This window comes from Stegostoma tigrinum, chromosome 34 (genome assembly GCF_030684315.1).
Source record: "Stegostoma tigrinum isolate sSteTig4 chromosome 34, sSteTig4.hap1, whole genome shotgun sequence".
Classification (NCBI taxonomy): domain Eukaryota; kingdom Metazoa; phylum Chordata; class Chondrichthyes; order Orectolobiformes; family Stegostomatidae; genus Stegostoma; species Stegostoma tigrinum.
In genome coordinates, this window is record NC_081387.1 from 6,332,338 (window position 1) to 6,349,847 (window position 17,510).

Consider the following 17,510-nt stretch of genomic DNA (forward strand, 5'->3'; position numbering starts at 1 on the left):
CTTCCCCGGACTGACCTATCCCCTCCACACCTCCCCGCTTATACTCTCCTCGCTACCTATCCTCGTTTCTCTGCATCTTCGGTCCACCTCCCCCTTTCTCCCTATGTATTCCAGAACCCTCTCCCCATCCCCTGTTTCTGATGAAGGGTCTCGGCCCGAAATGTCAGCTTTTGTGTTCCTGAGATGCTGCTTGGCCTGCTGTGTTCATCCAGCTTCACACTTTGTAGACTAGTTTCACTCCCCTCCTGACTCCGTCCCTCCCTCTCACTCACTGTTAAAACTTCCCTCATTTTTTTTATCAAAGCAAACTTTCTCATGGTCATTGCGAACTTTCACATTGTTTCCGCTTTTCCAGATGAGATCCTCATACAGGACTGCAATCGCCACTTCCAAACAGATCTTTTTCATCAGTGGGAGAGAAGTGGCATGGTATTACTCAGATTGGAGGGCATGTTTAACACAACAGTGCCACGTGAACGATATCTCTCGGGGAGAGGAGCAGGCTGCAGCTGGCAATGCCTGTTAGATTTAAGGGGATGAGGTAACTGATCCTCTATCGGAAGGACAGATCCTAAGCAACCAGAAAAGAACATTTTGATGGTGTCCCTAATCAAACATTGACTGTCAACGGTGAACACACCGGGAGGGGACCAAAGCCGAGAGCCACAAGAAACTGAGACCCTCGTTCGGGAAGTAGCACTTCCTGCGGTTGCAGGGAGAGGCGGTGGTGCTGGTGCGGAGTGGAGAGAGAGCGGTCCCCCCGGAAAGCAGGGAGGGGAGTGGAGGGAAATATATCCTTGGTTGTGTTCAGAAGTGACAGAGAATGATATTTCTCTCCCGTGGTGTGAAAGCTGAGGGACAGTCCGCACCATCTCCCTGAGGGCATCGAGCAGGAGTGGCTGCTGTGTCAATCAGTCCCACATTTCATCTGAGCCACCTCCCTCCGTGCCGCCGCTGAGTGGAAGCCAAAAGCGAAAACATAACGCGCCGCAAACTGAAGAGAATGTGAATTTTAGCCAATTAGACAGTATTTGTTTGTCATGTGGCTTTTGTTACAAACTCAGTGAGAAGTGATGTGCAGTGTTGCCACCCGGAAACACAGAAAATAAACCGAAACCACAGAGAGCAGGAAGCTCCCCGAGCTCTCCACAGGAAAGTCAGGAAAATAGAAAAGACCGAGAAAAGGTGAAAAGAAAACCGGGCAGATCCCGGGCCTCAGGGGCCTGATGCTGCCAGCTTCACCCCCACCACCACCTGGTAAAAAATATCCCAGTCGGTGTGTGTTCGCTGCCCCCGAGGGAAACATTCCCATCAGTTTTTGTATCTCAGACTCAACCAGAACCTTCAGGCGGTTCAATCTCACGGGGACTGGTGATGGTCAGCCCTTCCTCGTTTTTAACTGCGGAGTTTTCTTTCTGAGACAAACCAACCAGTCACTCCCACTCCGAGTCATTAGGAAAGGATCCAACTTCAGTCCAACGGTCAAAGCGACATCTTGCAATTCTGTTTTGTTTTATTTTCCCCAGCCCCCAAACTATGATTATTTCTCCCTTCCCAGGAATATTTAATTCCCAGGGCTTGATTGGAATACAGACAGTGGACTGTGCCAGAATGTTGATGACCCTTTTCTCCATCTCCCTGTGTTTTTCCTCGGTCTCTCCCGGTAAGTACAGAATTTAGCATTCCCTTCTCTCTCCCTCTCTCTCTCTCTCTCTGTCTCTGGGGTGAATGTGAATCTCTTGGTGAGAGTTTGAAATGGGGGACAGTTCACCAGCCGCCTGTAATACAGCCAGCCTGATATTTTACACATTGAAAGCAGCCCAGTCTGGGAGACTCTGATGGGATTTGTGTCCAGGTCTCCCGACAGCAGGATATAGAAACCGTGAGATCAGGGAAGCTCAGAGCAAATGGGAAATAATCCTAAAGGACAATTTTAATTTTCACAACAATTGGGAGCAGCTAAACATCTTCACCACTTCTGGTCAAAATTTTGTAAAGACGGTGGGGAGGAGAAGGATACTCCATGGTTAATCCACCCCAGGCTCAGCTGTGATGCCTTCCTGGCAGAATAGGTCCGATTATCTCAGACAGCAGCATCCTACTGGTCATGTATAAAGGGCTGATTAAAAAGCTCAGCGAAGGACAGCGAGGGTCCTGCTCTGCATTGTCCATCCCCCCTGTTTGACAGAGAGACTGTTCACACAGTGACTGTCCCTCCTGGCCTCTCACTTCATCCTCCCAAATATTCCTGTCTCTCCTCATTTTAATCTGGATTCACTCACTGCACATCGTTCCCGGTTGTGCTGATAAATCACAGATCAGACTTTCGTTTCGCAAAATTTTTCACTGCAACTCTATACATGAGACAGTAATAAAGAAAATCAAAAATCACTCCAGATGTTCCCTGGTCAGGAGAGGTTCCCCAATGTCTCTCCAGATGTTCTCTTTTTTGAGATTAGTGATAGACTGGGTGTTTCCCAGGGTACTGTTCCAGATTATTGATTGACCCCAGACTTGTGACGGACCATATTTATGAAAGTTGCAATTAAATATAAGCGAAAGGCCAAATTGTACTGAATGTTTCTGGCTGGGCTTGCTTTTATTGCTCATCCTGAGGGAGAATCATAGAATCACACAGTACACAAGAGGCACTTTAATCCATCAAGCCTGTCCTGCCAAAAATACACTAAATCTACATTAGTCCAACTCCCCAGTGTTCAGCCCATAACCACAAATGTGCTCAGGAAGGACTCTTACAAAGACTTTTTCAAAGGTTGTGAAGCTTCCCACTTCAACTACCCTCCCAGGCAGTTTGTTCCAGCCCCCTCTGGGTGTAAAAGGCCTTTCTTCAAATCCCCTCTAAACCTCCTGCCTCTCGCATTAAAATTTTACCCTCTTGGAAAGGAACACTTGCCCTTGAAAAGGTGGTGATGAGCTGTCTTCCTGAACAAATAAAGTCCTTTCGTGTTTAGGTACACCCATGGTGCTGGATGTCAGGGACGTCCAGTATTATGAAGGAATAGCAATTATATTTCATAATAACTGGCCTGGAAGGGCTAGTTCAGGGTGTGTGTTCCCATGCATCTGTTGCTGTTGGTCTCCTGGATGGTAGTTATCACAGGATGGGAAGGTGCTGTCAGTGGGGTCCTGTTGAGTTGCTGCAGTGCATTTTGTAGATGACCAACACACTGTTTCAGCAGTTTGTACCGTGTCAAGCGAGAATGCTGTAGACATGGGATGTGGGAAGAATTAAGCAGGTTGTTTGTGGTGAGTTACTGCAGAATTCCCAACATCTGGCCTGCTCTTACAGCCACATCGTACATGTGGTTCATCCACTTCAGGTTGAGGATGACTGTCCCCCCAGGAAGTTGATCCTGAGGGTTTCAGTAATGATAACACCATTCAATATCAAAGGGAGGTAGGTGAGAATGAAACTACTTCAGTTGGTCAGTAGATGACACATGTCTCTGAGGAATAGCAAACAATGCTGAACATTTGCAATGATCAGCAAACATCCCCATTTCTGACCTTATAATGGAGGGGAAAATCATTGATGAAGCACTTGTATTTGGTTGAGCTTGGGAAGGTACCCTGTTGAACCCCTGTTGTGATGTTCTGGAGCTGAGATGCTTGGCCTGCACTAGCTACAACCATCTTTCTATATGCCAGGTCTGACTCCAACCAGCAGAAAGCTTTCCCCCCGATTGCCATTGACTGCACTTTTGCTGGACTCCTTAATGGCACACTCAGTTAAAGGAAGCCTCGATGTCCAGGGTGTTCCTTTCACCTCAGGTCTGAGATTCAGCTGTTTATCCATGTTTGAACTAAGTCTGGACTGAGGTCAGTGGCTCTGGTGTAACCCATTACAGGATGTCAGTGAGCAGGTTATCGCTGAGCAGTTGCTGCTTAATAGCACTATCAATAACCCCCACTGTTACTTGATCGATGATTGAGAGTTCGACTGATGGGGCGGTTAATTGGCCAAGTTGGATTTGTCCCTTTTTTTGTGTGCAGGTCATATCCAGGCAGTTTTCCCATTGTTGGGTAGATGCCAGTGTTGCAGCTGTACTGCTGCAAATTTGTTTGGGGTGAGGAAATTTCTGGAGCACAAGTCTTCAGCAGTTTTGCAGGAATGTTGTCGGGCCCCATCGCCTTTGCAGTGACCAGGATCTCCAGTTGTTTCTTGATATTAAATGGACCCACTCAATTCGGCTGAAGACTGACATCTGAGATGTTGGTTATCTCTGGGGGAAGCCAAAAATGTATCACCTGCCCAGTGCTTTTGGCTGGGGATTATTGAAAATGCTTCAGCCTCATCCTTCTGCACTGATGTGCTGGGCTGGTCCATCAGTGAGGAGGGGGCTATTTGTGGAGTCACCTCCTGCAGTGAGTTGCAGTGAATTCCAGCTTTTCACCAAAACCTGGCAGTCCTTATCGATGGCATTGGTGAGAGTGACTTCTCTGTTACCCCTCTCTCCGGCATCCTCAAAGCCAACTGAAGATGCAACCCCAATCTCACAGGCCTTTCTGCAGCTCTGTGAATGTTCCTCGCCATTCAGGGGCATCACATTCCTCCAGAAATGGAGATCTGAGCACAGCCCATGAGATTTTGGTCACCCAGATCAAGTTGTTGTACATATTCGAGATGAATGTGGTCTCAGGAAATTTGGGCAGGAGTGACAATAATTCAGATAAAACGCTCTGCTGTGACTTGGCTTAAACCTGTAAAGATGCTATCTGTCACATACAAGGTGGAGAACAGATGCTGCAACATCTAATTCAGACCCAGACAATGAATTTGATTCAAACAGGATCCTGACAGTCTGATTACGTGGTGCACTATTGGAGATTGCCACAGACAGGATGGGAATTCACTTTGATCAGATGGTATCTGTGTAAATGTTTGTTAACCCCTTCTTTTCATTGATATTAGCAGGCTCTGACTCACTGACTGTGATCTACTCGGCAGTCTATGGCATTAAGGACTTTCCTGAGGTGACTAATATTGCAATGGTCAATGGAATTCAACTCAATTATCATGACACTAATATCCGTCGGGTGATCCCCAGGCAGCAGTTCATGGAGGATTATTTTGATTCAAAATACTGGGAATATCTCACCGGTCTCGGGAATACACGATCAGACATGGCAAAGGAGAATCTGAATGCAATAATGAAAAATACAAACCAGACATCTGGTAAGATCAGTGATATGGGATTTCTGCAGGATCATGTTGACTGTCGGGTAGGTGGTGACCCTCTGGATTCTGCATCAGACAGTAGTAGGTACAAAGCCCAACCCAGGGCATATAGACAACAACTAAAGTGAACATGACAGTCAGTCTTCACAGCTGTTGAAGTTGCTGTCTATCAGGTAAAAGGCTGAACTGTGTCTCTATCAGCTGTGTGTAGAAAACCCTGGAGAAGAGCAGGGAAGTTATCCCCAACACCCTGGTCAATGCGAAACTTCAGTTAGCGTCTTTTGAAATGCCAGTTACCGATTATTTGATCATTAATTGTTTGCAGTTTATCAGAGCATATCTGGGGCAAAAATTCTCCCTCATTTCCTCCTTTAAACTGTTACTAAAATTAATAAACTGTATTGCACTTCAGCCTGTCCTGAGATCAAGAACTTGCTTTTTAAATGCATGTCTTAATTAATTCTTTTTCTTGTCAATGAATGACAGGCAGGTACTTACCCTGCATCACGCTTTATCCCGTGACAGTTGAGTGTGTCGCATGTAGCACAATATGAATGAAAGACATGAGGAAATTTACTTTCAGAGATAACAGGAACTGCAGATGCTGGAGAATCTGGGATAACAAGGTGTAAAGCTGGATGAACACAGCAGGCCAAGCACTGTCAGAGGAGCAGGAAAGCTGACGTTTTGGGAAGGGTCTAGGCCCGAAATGTCAGCTTTCCTGCTCCTCTGATGCTGCTTGGCCTGCTGTGTTCATCCAGCTCTACACTGTGTTATCTACGAAAGTTACTTTGTTTTGTTTAGCTGTTTTGAATGGGATATTTATAAGGCCATGTCACTTTCTTGAAAATAAAGAGGTGGTTTGTGAGAAATGAGTGAGAATCCAATGAGATGGTTGTTATCCTCCAGGACTGAGCAATTCCTGTTACCTAATTGCAATGACTACTCATATCCAAGGGGGAGATTGATCTTCTGCAGTATTGCAGAGCAGACAATGTGAAACCAGGAGACAGTGCAAAAGGAGAATGGAAATCTCTGCAGGAAATAATCTGAGAGATAGGAAGTGGAGATGATCAAGGACAGGCAGTCCCTCCACTTTTTTAACGATCAAACAGAATTAACATTTCAGGTCCGGTGACCCTTCCTCAGAACTGAGTAAGTTCTGACAAGGGTCACTGGACCCAAATCTTTAACTCTGTTTGTTTCTGCGTAGTTGCAGCCAAACCTGTGGAGCTTTTCCTGATTTACAGCATCTGCAGGTCTTTCAGTTTTTGCTCCATTTTTAATTAGTTCAAGTGATTTGGGCATCACTGGCATGACCAGTGTTTATTTCCCACTCCTTTAGACTGGCACGGTGGCTCAGTAGTTAGCAGTGCTGTCGCACAGCGCCAGGGACCCTGGTTTGATTCCATGTTTGTGTGACAGTTTGTGTGGAGTTTGTATGTTCTCCCCCTGTCTGTGTGTGTTTCCCCTGGGAGCCCTGGTTTCCTCCCACAGTCCAAAAATGTGCAGGGTGGGTGGATTGGCCGTGCTAAATTGCCCGTAGTGTTCAGTGCTGTGTGGATTAGATCGTTGGTAGGCGGTGGGTCTGGGTGGGATGCTGTGAGTTTTGATGTGGACTTGTTGGGCCGAAGGTCCTATTTCCACACTAGGGATTCTACGATACCTCGTTGCCTCTGAAGTGAATTACTTGCTGGGCCATTTCGGAAGGTGGTTAATAATAAGCTACATTGATATAGACCTGGAGTCACCTGTAAGTCAGACCGCATTTCCTTCCCTAAACAAAAGACATGAAACGAGTGGGATGTTATGACAATCAGCGACAGATTTGTATCCATCATCAGGAAGATTAGTTTTGTAGTCAGGCTGGTAACGATTGAATTTAAAATCTCCTGGCTGTGTAGTTTGTGCCTATATTGACAGATGATTCACCTCGACCTCTGGAATAGTGAAGGGGCAAAGTTGCCTCAGTCTCAGAGCAATGCTTTCTCACTGGAGACAGAGAGAGAACTGGTGATGAGTTTAAACTGAGGGTCAACACACCTGGCAAAGGGGAAGGTTGAGATGGAAAGCCCTTAATGGTAATCTCAGCTAGTGTGGGAATTGGACCCCTAACTCTCGGTTTCACACTGCAGCAAAAACCAGCAGTTCAGCCAACTGAGCTATCTGATCCCCACTGGGCACAGGCATTGTCTGACGATTGTAGTTTTGTGACGAATGTATCAGTAGGGAGTAAATTGCCAGGTATGAACGTGACTGACCCTGTGTATACATGGCAAAGAAGTCAATGTTCCTGATGGCAAATAACTGTATTGACTTGCATTGAAACTGATAATCATGCATGTTCGACTCGATCAATCTCCTAGTGCCAGCCCCTGCATCACTTCATTCAGTCCAGCCCGTGGGTCACTCCACTCAGTCCATTCCCAGCACCAACTCCTGCATCACTCCACACAGTCCATCCCCTCGCACCAACCCCTGAGTCAATCTACACAGTCCATTCCCAAGCACCAACTCCTGCATCACTCCACACAGTCCATCCCCTCGCACCAACCCGAGTCAATCTACACAGTCCATCCCCTCGCACCAACTCCTGCATCATTCTACACAGTCCATTCCCGAGCACCAACCCCTGCATCACTCTACACAGTCCATTCCCCAGCACCAACTCCTGCATCACACCACAAAGCCCATCCCCTCACACCAACCGCTGCGTTGCTCCACAAAGTCCATCCCCTCACACCAATCCCTGGGTCACTCCTCACAGTCCATCCTCTAGCACGAACTCCTGCGTCACTCCACTCTGTCCATCTCCCGACGCTGACCCCTGATATCAGACACTACTGAAATATAGTCTCCAAGTTCTATTAGGTGATAGCTTCCCTTCTGATCAGTTGTAGGATTTTGCAAAAAAACTTAATATTAATTCTGGTTTGATCACTGGCAGGAATTCACACATTTCAATGGATAGCAACTGTTGAAATCGCTGATGATAACTCTGTGAAGAGATCGATGAGATTTGGATTTGATGGAAAGGATTTCCTGAGCTTAGAGCCAGACAGATTTAGGTGGATTGCAACCAATCAAAATGCAGTGAAGACGAAAGAGAAATGGAATTCTGATGATTCCTGGAACAAGTATTGGGAAATGCATCTGAAGCAAGGGTTTGTCCAGGATTTAAAGAGAACCTTGCAAGCTGGAAAGCAGTATTTCGAAAGGAAAGGTATATATTTCAGTTGTGATCCCAAGTTCTATTTTAACTTTACTGATCAAACAAACCATAATCCTATTCCACTCGGTGTCTGTCTATTGTTTGTGTTCTCACCCTTTCCCATCACAGCTCAGCCTGAAGTGTTCATCTCCAGGAGTGAGCCCAATCGTCAGGACAAGCCACTCACTCTCTCCTGCCGAGTCACTGGATTTTATCCTGTAGACATCGAGGTGACCTGGCTAAGGAATGGAGAGGTTGTGTCTGAGACACAATCCTCGGGGATTCGACCGAACCATGATGGGACCCATCAGATCCAGAAAGAGATTGAAATCAGTGCTGGGGATGAGGATCAATATTCCTGCCAAATTGAACACAGCAGCATGACAGAGGCCAAGCTCTACCAGTGGGGTAAGGAGCTGGATTGTGTGTGTGTCAGTGTCTGTCTGTACTTCTGGCTTGTTACTGTTCACGTTGATGTGGCTTTAAGAATTCCAGTTATTTGACACAGCGCCAGTGAAGGAACGCCAGTGTATTTCCAAGTAAAGCTAATGAGTGGCTTGGAGTGAAACTGGCATCTGGTGGAATTTCCGTATATCTACTGCCCTTGTCCTTCTCAATGGGAGTGATTGTAGGTCTGTAAGGGACTGTGTGAGGAGGCTTGGTGATTTTCAGCAGTGCATCTTGTAGATAGTTCACACTGCTGTTGTTGAGTGTCAGTGGTGGAGAGAGTGGATGGGTTGCTTTCTCCTGGACGGTGCCAAGCTGCTTGAGTGTTGTTGGAGCTGCAGCCATTCAGGCAAGTCGGGAGTATTCCCTGACCTGTATGTGCCCCGTAGATGATGGACAGACTTTGGGAGTCAGAAAATGAGTTACTCACCTCAAGTATTCCTGGCCTCTGATCTGCTCTTGCAGCCACTGTGATGATGTGGCAAGTCCAGTTCAATTTCTGATTGATGGTAACCCGAAGGATGTTCACATTGGGGGATTCGGTGATGGTAACACCATTAAATTTTCTGAATTTTGATGACCAGATTGTTTCTTGTTGGAGATGGTCATTTGCCTGGCACTTGTGTGATGCAAATGTTATTTGCCACTTGTCAGCCCGCGCCTTTGTTGTATTTGAACATGGACTGCGTCAGTATTTGGGGAATGATGAGTGGTGCTGAATATAGTGTAATCATTGGCAAACATCCCATTAATAATCTGGTGCAGAAAAGGTTGTTGATAAAGCAGCTGAAGATGGTTTGACCTGGAACACGACCTTGAGGACCTCTTGCAGAGATGTCCTGGAGCTAAGATAATTAATTCCAACAAGCACAACCAGCTTCCGATGTGCCAGGAATGCCTCTAACTAGTGGACAGTTTGCTCCTGCTACCCATTGATGCCAGTTGTGCCAGGGTTTCTTGATGCCACACTCAGTGAAACACAGCCTTGGTGTCAAGGGCTGTCACTCTCGCCTCACCGCGGGATTTCAACTCTTTTGTCCATGCTGGAACGAAGACTGTAATGAGGTCAGGAGCTGAGTGGCCCTGGTGGACCTTAAGTTGGGTGTTGCTGAGCAGATGCTGCTTGATAGCCCTATCGATGACACCTTGTATGACTTCAGAATAGATCGAGAGTAGACCGATGGAGCAATAATTGGCCAGGTTGGATTTCTCCTGCTTTTCATGTACAGGACAAACCCGGGAAAATTTCCATGCTGTTGGGTAGAGGCTAGTAGCTTTGGAACACCAGTATTCTGCACTGTGGCCAAATGCTGTCAAGATTCAAGTCCTTTGCAGTATCCAGTGGCTCCAACCATTTCTTGACATTGCATGCAGGGAATTGAATTGGTTCAAGACGAGTATCTGTGCTGGGTACCCCTGGAGGAGATGTTGTGGTGTTATCACCAGGCTGTTAATACAGAGACTGTATAAAGGTCTCGCGACCTCAGTTTGAATCCCACTGTGGCAGAGGCAGAAGTTGAATTCAGTTAAAATTTGGCATTGTTTGTATAATGATGACGCTGAAACCATTGTCAATACTCATTTTTAAAAAATCCATTCCATTTATTAACTCCCTTTACAGAAGGAGACCAGCTGTTCCTGCTGCCAAGTGTCTCCATCACACTCCATTCGCAGTGTGAGTGACTTTCAACTGCTCTGCAGGCAATTAGTTTTGGTCAAAATGCCAAGCCAGCCAGTCACACTTGCAGTTAGTGTTTACACAATTGATTGAGACTTCAATAGAGAAGGATTGATCACTTTGTTCACAGACAGTGCAAAAGCGGGTGGGATAGTAAATCATGAGGAGGATCGATTTTAGATTACAGGAGGATACAGTTGGCCTGGTCAATGGGCTGATCAGTGACAAATGGAATTCAGTCCAGATAAATGTGTTGGACTTGGGAAGGACAAAAAAGGCCAGGGAATACGGGATGAACAGGAGGAGCCTGGTAACCAAGGATTAGAGAGACCTTGATGTGCCACACACAGGTCCCTTAATGCATCAGGATAGATAAAATGGTTAAGAGGTCACATGGAATATTAGCTTTTATGAGCAAAGGCACTGAGTTTAAGAACTGAGAAACGTTTGCTGGATCTAATGTAAAGAGTTGTTTTTTGTTTCATATAATCAGTCACAGGATGAGGGCATCGCTGGCTCAGCCAGCATTTATTGCCCATTTATAATTGTCCAGCCTTTGTTTGCAGTCACAGAGGAAGGATGGCAGCTTCCCTCTCTAAAGGACATAAGTGAATGGCAGGTTAGTCCACAGCTCGAGTATTGCGTACCACTCTGGAAGTGACATTACAAGGGGATGTGATTGCACAGGAGAGAGTGCTGGCAAGATTTACCAAAATGTTGTCGGGTCGAGAGAGTTTTGGTTTTGAAGGGAGATTGGACAGACTAAACTTGCTTGGCTTGGAGCAGAGGAGATTGAGACCGCACATGATGGAGGTGTGTAAAGTTTTGGGGGGTATCAATCGGGCAAACAGAAAGAAACATTTCATTTTGGAGGGATTAATGACCAACCGTAGATTTAAGGTAAGGGGTGGGGCGTTTCGATGAGGTGTGAGAATGGATGTTTTCATTTCGAGGGCGGTGGTAATCTGGAACTCAATGCCTGAAATGGCAGACAGAAGCCCTCAGAATATTGAAGAAATATTCCGATGGGCACTTGTGATGTAAAGCGTACGAGGTCATGGGCCAAGCACTGGAAAATGCAATTAGAATAGGGAGTTGGTTGTTTGTATCAGTGCCAGTCAAAATGTGCCAAAGAGCCATTTTCTGTGCCGTAGACCTCTGTATGTTTCCATGGCAACCACAACCCCGAAGAAAATTAAGAAGGTGATGTCGCCAGCCCCAATAATTTAATGAAAAGCTGAAATTTCTGGAGCAACTCAGCAGATTTGGCAGAAATTGTGGAGAGAAAGTAGAGTGAACATTTTGGGGTCTGGTGTCCCGTTCCTCAGAACGGAGTGTAGTGAGGAAAAGGTGGTCTATCTGTGGAAGATGGGGTTGGGGGGGAGCCAGGGTAAAGGAGGAAATGATAGGTGGAAGTGGAGCCCAGAGTCTGAGAACTGCAGTTGGGCAGAGAAGGAATGGATAATCATGAGCCAGAGAAAAGTGAAAGCTGCTAATGGGGACCATTAGTGGGTGACAATGGGTTGGCCATGATGAAAGCAGCCCGTGTGATGACAAAGCCTGCTGCTTGGGAGTTGGGGGAAGGACATGGGAAAAGATGTGATGACCCTAAAATTGCCAAACATGACATTGAGTCCTGAAGGCTGCACAGATGCCAAACCAGGACTTTATAATTCAAGCCTTGAATCTGCTGGATCTACGCTGCTCCTCCACTTCACAGTAAAACACTCTGATCTGAGATTTGATATTTCAGTCTGAATGTAATTATGCAGATGTAGTCTGACCAATGCTCTAAAGCAGAAATATAATTTCCTCACTTTGTATTGTAACCCCCTTGAGATAAAGGACGACAGTCTATGAAACTAAATGATTTATTTTGTTTATTAAAAGTGGATTAAACACGAAGGGAGGTGATGGTCTGATGGTATTATCACGCAACTATTAATACAGAAGCTGAGCTAATGTTCTGGAAATTTCAGTTCGAATCCCACTGTGGCAGATCATGGAATTTGAAATCAATGAAAAGGTTTGAATTAAGAATCTCCTGAAGATTATGAAAGTATTGTTGATTGATTTCTCATGTTGATTTCAGATCCCATGAATTCGGTAGTTTCAGCTTAAACATAGGCAAGGAAACTTACTGGTTTCCACGAACCGCCTGCCCTCAGCTGGTGAATCAGCACTCCTCCATGTCGAACAATATTTGGAGGATGCACTGAGGGTGGCCAGGATGCAGAATTTACCCTGGGTGGGCTATTTCAATGTCCACCCTCAAGAGTGGCTCAGCAGTAGCACAACTGATCGGGTCCTCAAGGACATAGACTGTTGGACTGCATCTGTAGCAGATGGTGAGGGAACCAACAAGAGAGAAAAACATACTTGACCCCATCCATACCAATCTGTCTGCCGTCCATGACAGTGTTGGGAAGAGTGACCACTGCATAGTCCACCTTCACTTTGAGGATATCCTCAGGCATGTTGTGTGGCACTATTACTGAGCCAAGTGGTACAGACTTTGCACAGATCTAGCAACTCAACTCTGAGCATCCATGAGGCTCTGTGGGCCATCAGCAACAGCAGTGTTCTACTCCAGCACAATCTGCAACCTCATGGCCCAGCATATCCCTTACTTAAGCATTACCATCAAGCCAGTGGCTCAACTGTGGTTCAATGGAGAGTGCAGAAGGGATGCCAGGAGCAGCATTAGGCTTCCCTGAAGATGAGGTGTCAACCTGGTGTAGCTACCAAACAGGACTACAGCTATGACAAACAGCATGAGCAACAAGTGACAGGGCGAAGTGAGCTCACAACAAACAGATCTGCAGTCCCGCCACATCCAGTTGTAACTGGTGGCGGACAATTAAACAGCTCACTTGAGGAGTGGCTTCCACACCTATCCCCATCCTCAATGAGGGAAGAGACCCGCACATCAGTGCAAAAGATAAAGCTGAAGGATTCGCAGCAATCTTCAGCCATAAGTGCATAGTGGATGATCCATCTCGGTCTCCTCCAGTGGTCCCCCGCATCACAGATGCCAGTCTTTAGCCAACTCAATTCCTCCACATGAGGTTAAGAAACAGTTGAAGACATTGGATACAACAAAGGCTCTGAGCCCTGGCAACATTCCAGCAATGGCACTGAAGCCTTATTCCTTAACCATACCCTTCCAGTACAGTTACGACTTTGATGTCTAGTGGGACAGTGTGGAAAATTGCCCAGGTACGTTATGGAGAAAAAAAAGTAGGAAAAATCCAACCTGGCCAATTACCACCCGAACAGTCAACTCTCGATCATCAGTAAAGTGATGGAAGGTGTCATGAAGAGTGCTATCCAGCAGCACTTGCTCAGCAATAACCTGCTCAGTATTGACTAGTTTGGGTTCCATGAGGGCCACTCAGCTCCTGACCTCACTACAGCCTTCGTTCAAACAGTGACAAAAGAGCTCAACTCCAGAGGTAAGGTGATAGCGACAGCCCTTGACAGCGATTCTGCATTTGACTGAGTGTGCATCAAGGAGGCCAGGCAAAACTGGAATCAATGGGCACAGAGGACAAACTCTCCCCTGGATAGAGTTATACATGGCACATAGTACAGTGTTGTTCTTGCTGGAGGTCAGTCAGCTCAGCTCCAGGACTTCTCTGCAGGAATTCCTCAGGACATTTTCCCAGGAGCAACCATCTTCAACTACTTCATCATTTAGCTTCCCTCTATCATCTGATCAGGAGTGGGAAATTTTGCCAATGATTGCAGAGTGTTCAGCTCCACACATGACTTCTCTAAGTTCAAATGCAACAAGATCTGCACAATACCCAGGCTGAGGCTGACAAGTAAACTTCGTGCCACACAAATGCCAGGTAGTGTTCATCTCCAATAACAAACCATTTAACCATCGCCCATTGATATTCAATGGTGTTGCCATCACAGAATCCTCCACTACCAACATCTTTGAGGTTACCTTTGACCAGAAACCCAAACACATAAACACCACGGCTACAAGACCAATTCAAATGCGAGGAATACAGCAGTCAGTAACTCATTTCCTGACTCCCCAAAGCCCATCCACCATCGACAAGGTACAGGCCAGGAATGTAACAAATATTCCCATTTGCCATGATGGGTGCAGCTCCAATAACAAGAAGCTTTTCAACATCCAGGACAAAGTGGCCAGCCTGATTGGCACTGTATTCACAAGCATCCACTCCCTCCACCACTGACGCTCAGTAGCAGAAGTGTGTACTGTCTACAAGTAATTCAAAGATTCTTAGCGAGCACCTTCCAAGATCTTACATCTAGAAGGACAAGGGCAGCAGATATGTGGAAACAGACGCACCTCCAAGCTCCCTGCCAAACCACTTCCCATCCGGACTTAGAAATATTTCATTGATCGTCCACTGTCATTGGGTCAAAATCCTGGGATTTCCTCTCCAATGACATTGTGGGTCCACCCAGAGAGTGTGGACTGCAGTGGTTTATGAAGGCAGCTTACCACCAACTTCTCAAGGGCATCTAGTGCCGGGAAATAAGATACTAGCATGCCAGCAATACAAATGAATTTAAAAACTTCATGATAATCATGGCGTTATAAAATTCACTACATTTAACCTCTCCTAATCTCTCAAAGACAGGAAAATGTTCCAACTTGTTTTTCTCAGGTTTAACAGGAATGATCTCACATTTCCCCACATTGGATAAAAACATAATGGTTGGAATTCGCTCATTTCATCTGTCAATGTCCTTTCATTCTTCCTCCTAACTAATGTCATCGGAAAACATGGATATAAACCCACAGACCGGACAACTCAGTATTTACACTCCCGTTAATGGGATCTTTAGTGACTTCACTGGAGAGTGAAATTGACTGAAGGTCAACACAAAATTTTAACCAATTGCATCATTTCCCAGTGGGTGGGGTCAGTTAATATTGTTCCCATGAATACAGAACTGGGAACAGAAAAGTTTCTGATGTTTTTCCAATGTGTTTCAGAAACCACAGGAAACAGAGGGGAACGCATCCATCTTGGAATGATACTTGGAATCCTTATTGCTGCAGTGTTCGGGATAATCGCAATGATCATTTGGATAAGGGCATGGAAAGGTAAGGATCATTGAGGAAGGGATGTGGAACTGCATGGAGAGAGTGTGTAGGGAATCTCCAGCACTGGGAGGGAGGAGTGAGAGAATATCAGACTGATATTAACAAATTAACTTGTGCTCTCACTCTGAGAATTGATTATTCTAATGGACGTTTATTTTGTTTCTGCACGTGCATCAAGTGTGACAAATACACCAGTTTGCAGGAAGCAACTAAGGGGACAGAGTGTTGGGGAGTGGTGGATAAGGGATTGGGGAAAGCTGTCGAGTTACATTGTCCAGGTGTGATTCAGGGTGACACTTGTCTCCTCACTCTGTAGTCTCTCACCCCCCAGTTCTCTTATGCCCCCTCTTCCTCATCTTCATACCCCCAGGCCCACTCCCTCCAATCATCAACTGCTCAAATCCCTTATATCCCAATTCCTCTTTTCAGTTCTGCGCCCCTGTTCCCTCCCCCTTCTTCCCTCTGCGCTGTGCTGGTTAGCTGTTGCCAAGGGTGATTGAACCCGGATCTGGTAATTGATAGAGAATATCTCACACTGTCACATTTGATATTTAATTTCTCATGCTATGTTTCTCCATCAGCTTCTGATGTCTCTGTTCCAGCTCATTCATGATTCAGTAAGTGATGTTTTATTCTCCCTCCATTGATGTACTTGTAACCAAACTACTCTGTCCTGGACCCTGTCTCACTCTCCCAGACACGGTTAAAACCTTTCGGACTAATTTCACTCCAATCCTGACCGTGAAGAGACTAATTATCTTACCTCATGGGTACCTTGGGCTCTGCTACAGAATATTCCTTCCCAAATAGGAGGTGGTCCACTGGCTCAGTGGTTAGCACTGCTGCCTCACAGAGCCAGTTCAATTCCACACTTGGGCGACTGCAGTTTGCATCTCCTTCCTTTGGGTTTCCTCTGGGTGCTCCAGTTTCCTCTGACAGTTTACAGATGGGCAGGTTAGGTAGATTGGCTGTGGGAAACGTAGACTTACAGGGATTATGTAGGCCGGTGCTCAAGGTGTGATGCTCTTCAGGTGGCCAGTGAGGACTCAGTGGACCAAATAGCCTGCTTCCATGCTGTAGGAATGTTATGATTCCCAAAGTCTCTTTGAGAAATGAATGGATTCCCTGTTCTGGCGTGAACATGGACATCATTGTTGATCCTGCCATATCATGGCTCACACGGAATTGCAGTTTATTGTTTGCACACAGTTCTTTCAGGAATGCAATTAAATGTTCCTGGGAATATGTTTCCACAGATTGAACAGCGTATCCCAGATCTGCATGTTGTGATCCTCAGTCACCAAGTCAGGCCTTCTGAAGTTATGTTTTCATCCTGCCTCGGAATGTGAGCAGTGTTTCCATCAGAGGGATCTTCATGGACAGTTTCTCCCTCACACTTTCTCATTTTCAATGTCTTCACCCTTTCACAATTTGCCTGAAATGAAACAATGTCCAAAGGCAACTTCTAAGCACTTTTTATATTGCAGGGTATGTTTGCTTTTGTACTTTAATTCACCAAATGTGACCTCTTACGTAACATACTGTTGTAAATTGAATACTTACAGTCTACTTATTGAGAAAGCATCTTTATCTATGTACTATCAATGTTTACCTACAAATGCTGATAATTGTGGTTTGTAATCAATAAACAATTTTTTGTGGTTGAACGTTATCGAAATTCCTCATTCATAATTGCACCAGAAGGGTTCAACTCATTTATTCTGCAGCTTGAGAGTGTCGGAATCAGTAGTCATTGAGCTTCAATTTAGTGTGAACTGGTAGAATTAATGTCAAACATCTTTCCCCCTTTCCATCAGCATTTATTCACTTCTTTACACAATAAAGAATACCAGCAGCTGTGAGGAACCAGTTTCATACT

At 45.7% G+C, this 17,510-nt stretch overlaps 1 protein-coding gene across 5 annotated transcripts; it reads left to right on the top strand.

Moving 5' to 3' along the window:
* The first annotated feature begins 446 nt into the window (after nucleotides 1–446).
* LOC125467715 (class I histocompatibility antigen, F10 alpha chain-like) lies at nucleotides 447–17,303 on the top strand. Of its 5 annotated transcripts, XM_059639536.1 has the most exons (9): nucleotides 447–1,185; nucleotides 1,559–1,663; nucleotides 3,670–3,792; nucleotides 4,937–5,197; nucleotides 8,148–8,423; nucleotides 8,541–8,819; nucleotides 15,521–15,631; nucleotides 16,213–16,248; nucleotides 16,888–17,303. In XM_059639536.1, the coding sequence occupies exons 2-8, from the start codon at nucleotides 1,612–1,614 to the stop codon at nucleotides 16,242–16,244; spliced, it is 1,134 nt and encodes a 377-aa protein (XP_059495519.1). In that variant the 5' UTR covers nucleotides 447–1,185; nucleotides 1,559–1,611; the 3' UTR covers nucleotides 16,245–16,248; nucleotides 16,888–17,303. The 5 variants fall into 5 exon arrangements, with proteins under 5 accessions (XP_059495519.1, XP_059495517.1, XP_059495518.1 ...); XM_059639534.1 differs by having other exon boundaries at nucleotides 451–1,663; XM_059639535.1 differs by lacking the exon at nucleotides 16,213–16,248 and having other exon boundaries at nucleotides 453–1,663.
* The last annotated feature ends 207 nt before the right edge of the window (nucleotides 17,304–17,510 follow it).

Bases quoted from the DNA above. Each gene is read 5' to 3' on its own strand.
- LOC125467715 (XM_059639534.1), top strand. From the start codon at position 1,537: ATGATTATTTCTCCCTTCCCAGGAATATTTAATTCCCAGGGCTTGATT. The intron at 8,424-8,540 runs GTATATATTTCA...TTCCCATCACAG, and splicing joins GCAGTATTTCGAAAGGAAAG to CTCAGCCTGAAGTGTTCATC. The intron at 15,632-16,212 runs GTAAGGATCATT...TTTCTCCATCAG, and splicing joins TTGGATAAGGGCATGGAAAG to CTTCTGATGTCTCTGTTCCA.